The following is a 10,308-nucleotide window of genomic DNA, read 5'->3' as shown; positions in this document are numbered from 1 at the left end:
GCGGATGGTCCTCACTTTCTCAGCGATGCAAGTGCTGGGGCACAGAGCACCCACCCGTCAGCACCTGGACCCAGGAGACCCCCCCATTTCCCCCCCCATTTCCCCCCCATTTCCCCCCCCCAGGAACCTGGGACCTCCCACCCCCATTTCCACGCCCCCCCCCGCTCCATCTCCCCCTATGGGGATGCTACTGAGCACCCCGCACCCCACAGCCCCCCCTTCACACCCCCCAGGTCACCCTACAGGGATCAGTCTCACCACTAAGGGCCCCCCCCCCACCTTCACTGTCTCCCCCCCCCCCACCAGGGGTCCCCTGGCTGTGCCCCCCCCCCCCCAGGACACCCACCAGCTTCTCCACGTTGACCAGCCCGTCCAGGAGGGTCTTGCTGCCTTCGTGCAGGAAGGTCAGGTCTGGGGGGGGGGGAGACGGGGAGGTGAGGGGACCTCGCAGGGCCCCAACCGCCCCCCCTCACACCCCCCCCCCTAAATTCTGTGTCCGTCCCAGCCCCCCCCCCCCCGCAACCCCGGACCTTTGAGGATGAGCGGAACGAAGGGGATGAGGGGGGGCTTCATCTTGGCCAGCACCTCCCGGTAGGTCTTGTGGTTCCTGCAGGGGTCCTGAGGGGGTAATTTGGGGGGGGGGTGGACGGGGGGGCTCCCCACGGGTGGCAGCTCTATGCCCAGGACCCCCCCCCCCCTTGTCCTCCACGGAGCTCCCCGGCACCCACGAGCACCCCAAAGACCCCATAGAGCCCCCCAGAGACTCCACAGGCTCCCAAAGACCCCACAGAGCTCCTGGGCACCCACGGGCTCCCCAGGGACCCCACGTAGCCCCCAGGCACCCACAGACTCCCCAAAGACCCCATGGAGCCCCTGGGCACCCCAAAGACCCCACGGAGCTCCTGGGCACCCAAGGGCTTCCCCAGGACCCCACGTAGCCCCCAGGCACCCCCAGGCTCCCCAAAGACCCCACTGGAGCCCCTGGGCACCCACGGGCTCCCCAAAGACCCCAATGAAGCTCCCGGGCACCCAAAAACCCCACAGAGCTCCTGGGCACCCACAGGCTCCCCAGAGACCCCACAGAGCCCCCAGGCACCCAAGGGCTCCCCCGGGACCCCACAGAGCCCCCAGGCACCCCCGGGCTCCCCAAAGACCCCTTGGAACTCCCAAGCACCCAAAGGCTCCCCAAAAACCCCACAGAGCCCCCAGGCACCCAAGGGTTCCCCAGCGACCCCACGGAGCTCCCGGGCACCCAAGGGCTCCCTAGGGACCCCACGCTGCTCCTGGGCACCCACGAGCACCCCAAAGACCCCATGGAGCCCCCATGCACCCACAGGCTCCCCAAAGACCCCACGGAGCCCCCGGGCACCCCCGGGCTCCCCAAACCCCCCCCCGTGCCCGGCCTCCCCCTCACCGTCAGGTTCTCAAATTTCCGAAACAGATTTTTGAATTTCCCCGGCAGCTTCTGCAAGACAAAAACCCGGGGGGGGGGGGGGGGGGGGGGGGCCGTGAGCACCCCGAGGTGGGGTCCGGGTGCCGACGGAGGGGTCCCAGCCCCGAGGGAGGGGGGTCCCAGGCCCCCCCCCCCCAAGCCCCTCACCTCCCAGGTGAGGCGCAGGCGGCTGACGGCCGCGTTGTTGAGCCCGATGACGACGGCGTAGAAGGACAGCATGTCCTGGTTCTGCTTGCATCTGGGGGCGGCGGGTGAGTACCCGGCGGGGTCCCCCGGACCTTCCAGCCCCCCCCCCCCCCCCACAAAAAAAAAAACCCCCGGAGCTCACATGGCCGCGATCTTGATGAGCTTTTTGAGCAGGTGGGCGCGCTTGCCCAGCGACTCGCAGAGCAGCAGCTCGGTGCCCACCCAGTGCTGCACCTCGCTGCAGCGCTGCAGCAGCAGCTCCAGGTTGGCCGTCTCCCGCCGCCCGCGCTCCCCGTGGAAGACGTAATCCACGAATTCCAGCTGCCAGCATGAGGCGGGGGGGGGTGGTCACACAGCCAGGACCCCCCCACACCCCCCCAATGGGGTATTTTGGGGTCCCCCGTCCCCCACCCCCCCCCCGGGCCGCACACCTCGTGGATGCAGCGGAAGAGCTCCCAGTGGAAGGCGGTGAGGTGGTTGGCGATGTCCTCGGGCTCCACGCGGTGGATCTCCGTGTCCCCGGGGACCACCGGGATCTCCTCGGGCAGCGGCACCTGCGAGGCAGCGAAGGGACGGGGGGGGCGGGGGGGGGTGGGGAGGCACCGGGAGGAGGCTGGAGCTGGGGGAGGCCGTGCCGCGGGGTCCTCCGCGAAGGCTCCCCCCGCCCCGGGGTGCTCACCAGCGAGTCGAGGGCGTCCTTGGTGCAGGCGAAGAGGTGGCTGTTGATGCCCAGCGTGGTGAAGACGCACTCCTCGCTGGGCTGCAGCACCGCTTTCTCTGCCCGGACAGCAAGGGCGGGGGGGGGAGGGGGGGGGGTCAGCACCGACCTGCCCTGCACCCTACACCGCCCCCCCCCCCCAAGCCCGTGCCCACCTCCGGACGAGGCCACGGTGACGAGGACGAGGGCGTCCTCGCGGGCGCTCTGCTCCTCCGAGTACTGCAGCTTCTCCGTCACCGAGGCCAGGATGTCCTGCACCGAGGCCGAGAGGCGGCTGCGGATGGTGACGTACGAGTGGTCGGGCATGTAGACGCGGCAGAAGACTGCGGAGGACGGATTGGGGGGGGGAGGTTGTCAGAGCCACACGGGACCCCTCGCCGCCCCCCCCCCCCCCCCACCCCGTGGTCCCCCCGACTCACTCTCGTCAGGAGCCCCGGAAAGCCACCCGGGTCTGCAGGCAGGAGTCGATGCGGCGGAAGTGGCGGAACAGCGGCTTCACCTGCTTGCTCGGGGGGGGCGTCTCGTCGGCCACCCTGCGGCACCGCGGCGGCCTCAGCACCCGAGGGTGCCACGGACACAGCCCCCCCCCCCCCCCCCCCCCCCAGGGTCCTTGCTCTTTGAGCTCATGGCCCCCAGACCCCAGGTGACCCCGAGGAACACAACCTCGTGCGCCCCCACGGGGACCCCCAGTACCCCAGGGGGACCCCAAGCACCCCATGGGGTGCATAAGCACCCCACGCGGACCCCCAGTGCCCCATGGAGACCCCAAGCACCCCACAAGGACCCCACATGTCCCCCGGGGACCCCCAGTGCCCCATAAGGACCCCACAAGCACCCCATGAGGATCCCACAAGGACCCCAAGGGGACCCCCAGTACCCCAGGGGGACCCCAAGCACCCCATGGGGTGCATAAGCACCCCACGTGGACCCCCAGTGCCCCATGGAGACCCCAAGCACCCCACGAGGACCCCACAAGGACCCCACATGTCCCACGGGGACCCCCAGTGCCCCACGGGGACCCCAAGCGCCCCATAAGGACCCCACAAGCGCCCCAAGCGCCCCACGGGGACCCCACAAGGACCCCACATGTCCCACGGGGACCCCCAGCTGCCCCACGGGGACCCCAAGCGCCCCATAAGGACCCCACAAGCGCCCCACAAGGACCCCACTCACTTCAGCTCCACCGTCTCCACGAGCTGGTGCAGCTTGAGGATGTCGTCCTCCAGCTCGTGGTACAGGGCCGTGTCCTTCATGATGAGCAGGTACAGCTCCTGGGGGACCCAGGGGGGCTCAGGGGGCGGCGGGGCCACGCGAAGGGGGGGTTGCTGGGCGGGGGGTGGAGCACCCACCTTGATCACCTTCCCCGCGCTCTCCTCCTCCTGCAGCAGCCCCTTGTAGGTCTCGAGGAAGTGCAGCAGCACGGCCAGCACCGCGCGCTTGCGCCGCAGCCCCGCGCCCTCCTCCCAGCACGCCGGGGGGCTGCCGCCCGCCAGCACGAAGGTGGCACCGTCAAGGAGGCAGCGGGGGGGGGGGGGGGGGGGGAGCAGCGGGGACCCCGACCCGTCCCCACGCACCCCTCGCGGCACCCTGGCACCCACCCTCATTCCCCCCAGCTCCCTCCTCGCGCCCTCCAGCTCGTTGCAACCTCACGGCCCCCCCCCCCCCCCCCCCCCCCCGCACACCCGTGTGGCACCCTGGTGCCAACCCCGGCGCCCACCCCGGTGTCCTCGTGCCCACCCCGGTGTCCCCCCGGTTGCACCTTCACCGTCACCCCCGCGTCACCACCGTGCCCTTCGCGTGCCCAGCATCTGGCCCTCGTCGCCACGCCCTCGCGCCCGCTCTCATGGCACCCTTTGCCCCCCTCGTGCCCCCCTCCTCGCAGCCTCGTGCCCCCCCCCAGACCCCCCCCCCAAGGATATTGCTGGTGCAGCTGCTGCAGGAAGCGCTCGGTGGGCAGGAAGAGCGAGTGCGTGAGCACGATGTCGTCCAGCAGCGAGTCTGGGGGAAACGGGGAGGGGGTCAGGGGCGGGCACCCCCCCCCCCCACCCCCACCACCACCAAAACCTCCACCCAGCGAGGGGAGCGAGGCCGATTCCCGAGCCGCCGCCGAGCCCCCGCGCTGAGTCAGGGCCCCGCTCCCAGCCCCGCGGGGACGGCGGCTCCGGGAGGAGCGGGGGCAGAGGCGCCGGGCAGGCCCCAAGCCGCGCGACGCCCCGGTGCGGGCACACGGGGACACGGCTCCAGGAGGGCCGAGCAGTGGGGAAACTGAGGCAGGGGGCGAGGGGCAGGCGGCACAGCCGCTGCTACCGAGGGGCAACGTGACGGTGCCGGGGATGCCACCATGGAGCTCTCCGGGCTGCCACGGGTGGCCCTGGGGAGGGCGTTTTGGCACGGCCCAGCCGAGCCCCAGCCGTCGCGGTGCGCCCAAGGGCCGCCGGTGCCGGGGCACGGAGGGGACGCAGCCGGCGCGGTGCCCGGTGGCCCCGTCCGCGCCTGCGCCCTGCCACTGCCTTGACCTTTGGACACGGTGTCGCTTCCTCGCCCTGCCCCACGTAGGCGTCCCTGCGCCAACCCTTGGCCTAGGGTGGGAGCGGGTCCCCGGCGACCCCCCCGGGCTGCCCCCACCAGCCCCCCGCTCATTAACCCTGGCCACAAAACCGTGCCGAGACCGGGACCCCACATCCAGCATCCCTGCAACCGCAGCAGGGCCTGGGGTGGGCAGCGGCAGCGTGGGGGGGGCCTGAGCAGGTGCACAGCCCCCGGCGCCCCCAGCCCCACGTGCAGCCGCCTCCCCCCCCCCCCCAGACTCTATTTGAGGGCAGAAGGGGCCCAAACCCCCCCCCCCCGCCCCAAGGGGCTGCAGCTCCTCCACAAGCCCGGACCCCCGGGTGCCCTTCCTACGCGGATCAGTGCTGGGACCCTGTGGGACGTGCAGAGCAGCCAGCGGCAGAGGGGGGGGGGGGTCCCCGGACACCCCCAGCCGCCCGTCCCGCCGGGTGCCGCCCCCTCCATCCCTGCCTCAGTTTCCCCACCCCTCCGCAGACCCCAGCCTCACGCTAAAGCAGGCGAAGGGACGGCGTTCCCCCCCCCGCTGCTGGGTGCCCCGGATCCCCGCCGGCCCGAGGGGGGGGCCCCCCCACGCTGCCCACACACCGGCCCCCCCCCCCGCGCTCCCCGCACACCGCAGGGCCGGGCCTGGCAGCGTGTTGGTGCAGGCAGAGCCAGCGCTGCCAGTCCCGGCTCGCTCCCACCCCAAGGGCTCCCTCGTTTCGGTGAGCCCCACCCCGGCCCCCGGCACCTTCCCTGGAGCCCAGCCACGGCTGTGTGTGTGGGGGGGGGGGCTCCCACCTGCCCGCCCCCCCCCACCTGCCCGCCCCCCCCCACCTGCCCCCAGAAGAGGGTGGTCAGGACCAGGGGGAGCTGCGGGGGGGGGGGGGGGGGGCGCGCTCGCAGCCCACCTGGCTCCCACCCACCCGAACCCCCCCCCCCCAGCACCTCAGGGAACCGCAGCTGACGGTGGTAAGGGGGGGGATAAGGATAAAGGGGGGGGGGGGGGGCACCCCCTCCGCAGCCCCCCCTCCCCCGGGGTTAATTTTAGCACCGGGACAACGTTAACCATTAACCGGGAGGCTGCCGGCGGCTCCGCACCACCGCAGTCGGTGCCCGCTGCCCCCCCCCCCCGCAGGGCGCCACGCAGAGCCCCCGACCCCCGCAGGGTGCTCGGGGACCCCCCCCCGCACCCCGCACCCCCCCGCCCGGCCCCGCTCCCGCAAGGCCTCATCCTGACCTTGACACCCCCCCCCCCCCCAATTTTTGCAGCCCCCCCCCCCCCCGGCGCTTCTGCACGGTGCCACCCCCCCTGCACCCGCAGCATCCCCCGCACCCCCCCCGCAGCCCCCCCCCAGCAGCACCCCCCCACCCCCGCACCCCCATCCCCGCACCCCCCGGGGTCCCGCATATCCCCCCCCCCCCCCCAAAAAAAAAACCTCCCCCCCCCCCGGTACCTGCTCCGCAGCCCCGGCCGTGCGCCCCCCCCGCCGGCAGCCGCTCGAGGAGCGCGGTCAGGAGGCGCTCGGGGGGCGCGGGGGCGGCGGGGGGGCAGCAGCAGCAGCAGCGGGCGGCGGCGGGGGGGGGCGGCAGCGGCGGCAGCGGCGGCTCCGGGCTCGGCAGCGGCTCCCGGTCGCGGTCCCCCCCCGGGGAAAGCTCGGAGGGGGAAAGCGCCGAAGGGGAGCGCGGCGGCGCCTCGGGGGCGGGGGGGGGCCGCAGCTCCAACCACCCCCCCTCGGCCGGCCGCGGCCCCCCCGGCTCCTCGGGGGAGGAGAGGGGGCGAGAGAGGCTCCGCCGCCGGGGCACCGGGAGCGGGGCCGGGGCAGCCCCGGGGGGGCGGGCGGGCAGGTGCGAGCCCGGCTTCTTCAGCAACTTCTCCAGCGGCTTCATGGCCGGCGGCGGCGGCGGCGGGGGGGGGGGGGGGGCTCAGGGACCCATGGGTGGTGAGAATGGGGAGGGGGGGAGCGGGGAGGGGGGGGGGGGGGGGGGGCTCCGTTCAGGGCTCGGGCCCCGGCGCCGCGCTCCGCCTGCCCCGCGCCTGCTGCGCGCTGCGCCCCGCCGCGGCCCCGCCGAGCCGCCGCCGCCAGCCCCCGCCCCGCCCCGGCCCGGCCCCGCCGCCGCCCCCTGCCCGCCCCCGGCCCCCCCCCCCCTCCGGTCCTACCGTCGTCCCCCCCCCCACCGGGGCTCAGCCCCCCCCCCCTCCGCCTCCACGGGACGCGGTCACGCGTGGGGGGCGGTGGCGGCCCCCTCCCCCTTTACGCCGCCCCCCCCCCCCCCCCCAAATCCAGCACCGCCGAGCCGCCCCCCCCCCAACCCGCAGCACGGGCTCAGCGCACCGCCCACGCCCCCCCCCCCCCCCACCGTGGGAAAAACCCGCGGGGGGGATGCGGGACCCTCCCCCCCCCCCCCCACGCCCACTCCACGGGGGAGGGATGCGGGGCTCTCCGCGCCCCCCCGCCTCCCGGACGCCCCCCCCCCCTCCTTGGGCAGGGCAGGGCCGGGCGGGTCGCGGCGCTGCCCCCCCCCCGGCGCCGGGCCGACAAGCCGGGGCAGGCGGCGGGCAGGGCCGGCTGGGGAGCGCCCCGCTCCCGGGGGGGGGGACACAGCCCGGGGGGGGGACACACAGCCCGGGGGGGGGGGGACACAGACCTGGGGGGGTGACACATAGCCCGGGGGGGGACACAGAGCCCGGGGGGGGGACACACAGCCCGGGGGGGGACACAGAGCCCGGGGGGGGGACACACAGCCCTGGGGGGGGACACAGAGCCCGGGGGGGGACACGCAGCCCGGGGGGGACACACACAGCCCGGGGGGGGGACACACAGCCCGGGGCGGGGACACACAGACCTGGGGGGGTGACACATAGCCCGGGGGGGGGACACACAGCCCGGGGGGGGGGGGGGACACAGCCCGGGGGGGGACACACAGCCCGGGGGGGGGGACACACACAGCCGGGGGGGGGGGCCCGGCTGCGGCTTTGTTCCCGTTTCGCCTCCATCCCGCAGTTGCTTGGCAACTCCCGGCCGCGGCGCGGGGGGGCTGCGGGATGCGCGCCCGCACCCACGCGTGTCCGTGGGCACTGCGCCCCCGCCTCGGTCCCGGTGCTGGGGACCCCCCCGTGTTCTCTGCCCCCCCGGGGGGGGGGGGGGGGCAACACCTCCCCGCAGCACGAAGAGGGGAAACTGAGGCACGAGGGCAGGAGGTGGGGCCGCGGGGGGGGGACCCCCGGGGAACGCGCCCCAGATCCGCGCCCGGCCCCGCACCTCGCCCCCCCCCCCCCCCCCCCCGGCTCGGCGGGGACGGGCTGTCAGCTTAATTAATTTGCTGTTATTTCTCCTAACGAGAGCCGGGATCTGGAGCAGGCGCTCCCCTCCCGCCTCCATTTGCCTTTCTCTCCCCCTCGCCCGGCAGCCGAGCGGGGAGGGGGGGGGCGCGAAGGCTCCGGGCTCTGCTCAGCGCAGCCCGGGCGCGTGGGAGGGAAAATTGGGAAAATTACACGCAGGGAAAAAAAAAAAAAAAAAAAAACCCTCCCCGAGCCAGCGCTAACCCACTTCCCAGCCGCGGTGCTGCCAGGGGGGCTGGCGGCACCGGGGGGGGGGGGGGGAAAGACCCCAAAGCGGGTGGCTTCCCCCCCCTAAGAGCCAGCAGCGAGGGCTGGGGACGGGGGGAGCCACAGGGAGCAGCTTTGGGGTGATGTTTTTGGGGAACCCAGGTCCCCCCCGCCTGCAAAGCCTCGATGCTGCGGCCCCACAACCCCGGGCCTCCCGCAGCCCCCAGCCCCGCAGAGCCCCCGGCAGCACCCAAGGGCCCGGGGTGGACGTGTGGGGGGCACCCAGCACCCCCCGGCCCCGCTCGCCGCGGCGCGGAGGCGGACGGAGGGCTGGGTGCAGGCAGCAGCGCGGGCGGCAGCTCCCACGCCGCCTCCCCAGCAGTTGTCGGGCGAGGGAGGCTGCCGGGAGGGGAGGGGGGGCTCAGCCCCTGACACCCCCCCGAGGGTGCCGGGGCGGGGGCGAGGGTGCCCAGCTGGTGGAAACGGGCGAGGGGCTCCCCGCACGGGTGCTGCAGCAGAAGGAGGGCGGCGGGGTCCTTCCGGGGATGCGCGTGTGAGCTGTCCCAGGTCTCAGCACAAGGGGAAAAAAAAAAAATCGGAGAAAAATCTGTTGCTCTCCGAAATGGGTTCTCACCTCCGTGCTGCCACACCGCTGGTTACCGCCCTGCGCCCCTACGGGACAGGGATCAAAATAACCAGAGCCCAGAGCCCATCGCAGCGCTGCAAGGTCTGGGATTTGGGTCGTGCGACCCGCGGGTTAAATGGCACATCTCAGCCTCGAGGCAGAGAAACGGTTCTCTCTAAAACAGAAACGATTCCTGCTTTTCAAAGCTCGTTTTGACGGCTGAAATTAAGTGCGAAAGGTCACCGAGTTACAAACAACAAACACAGGAGGTGATTTCTGCTGGGGAGGGGGGCGTGCAGGGGCTCTCAGCCCCAGAAGGTGGGCGGGGGGGGGGGGGGCACCCTCCCTCGCCGCAGATGGGGATGCAGAAGCCGAGGCACCGCTTGCTTGGAAGGAGCGGCGTTGGAGCAGCGTTCCCAATCCTGCCGCGTGGCCCGAGCCAGCAGCTGGTGCTCCCCCCGCTGCCCAGCACGTGCTGGGGGCGAGCAGCAGGCACCGGCAGCCCCGCCGCCAACTTCCCTAACACAATTTGCGGCTGCGAGGCCGGGGCCAAGCCCCTCCGCTTGTCGAGGTGCCCGCAGGACCGCGGCGGTGCCGGTCACCCCAGCAGCTCTATGCCGGGGAAGGATGCTGACGGGGTGCCCGGGGGGGGGGCAGCAGCCCCCGTGATGGGGGGAGCAGGGCCGAGGCGCTTCCTCCTGGGGGCCGAGCCCACGCTGGATGCGTTGGGGCGGGTTGCAACACCGCCCGCCGCTTCCACAGCAGCAACACCCAAGCGCTGGGAGCAAAGCGCTCCTCTGCCTGCCCTGTCGAGCTGGTTTGGCTGCTGGCAGGGCTGCTCCGGCGGTTGTTGAGGTGCCTCGGCGCCCAGAAACCTCCCCCTGCGACTTCGCAGAGCTCTGGGGGCGGGTGAAAGCTCCCCGTGCTCTGCAAGTCGTGCTTGTGGCAGCGGGGAAGGGGCTGCCCGTGCTCGTGGCTTCCCACCTTACGGGAGCCGAGAGCTCGCGCACGCACCGACCGAAGCTGCTGCTGACACAGTTACCAAGAGGGCTGGGTCGGAAAAAGAAACAGGAGGAGCTTCTAAATTAAGTGGCCAGCACGTTCCTGACACTCAGCTGCCCTCCGTCTTCTCAAACAATGGCAGAAATAAACTTGCTAATCTAAAAGAGAGAATTTAAACCAAGAATTTACTTATCAGCTGTCTGCACGGGGGCGCAGGGGACGTCGGG

The 10,308-nt window shown here is 73.1% G+C and overlaps 1 protein-coding gene across 1 annotated transcript; it reads right to left on the bottom strand.

Moving 5' to 3' along the window:
• Positions 1-3: 3 nt before the first annotated feature.
• RAPGEFL1 (Rap guanine nucleotide exchange factor like 1) lies at positions 4-6,794 on the bottom strand (the record flags this gene model as incomplete). The annotated part of the gene is given in 15 exon segments (XM_050716715.1): positions 4-34; positions 348-411; positions 531-618; positions 1,415-1,465; positions 1,601-1,691; positions 1,782-1,960; positions 2,071-2,193; positions 2,319-2,416; positions 2,513-2,680; positions 2,777-2,783; positions 2,785-2,890; positions 3,531-3,628; positions 3,707-3,857; positions 4,277-4,355; positions 6,362-6,794. Coding segments are annotated over 15 exon segments (1,767 nt in total), but the record flags the coding sequence as incomplete, so codon positions are not given.
• Positions 6,795-10,308: the final 3,514 nt, after the last annotated feature.

Source organism: Cygnus atratus, unplaced genomic scaffold (genome assembly GCF_013377495.2).
Source record: "Cygnus atratus isolate AKBS03 ecotype Queensland, Australia unplaced genomic scaffold, CAtr_DNAZoo_HiC_assembly HiC_scaffold_232, whole genome shotgun sequence".
Classification (NCBI taxonomy): Eukaryota; Metazoa; Chordata; class Aves; order Anseriformes; family Anatidae; genus Cygnus; species Cygnus atratus.
The sequence above is the reverse complement of the archived record's forward strand: the minus strand, read 5'-3'. Positions and strand labels throughout refer to the sequence as shown.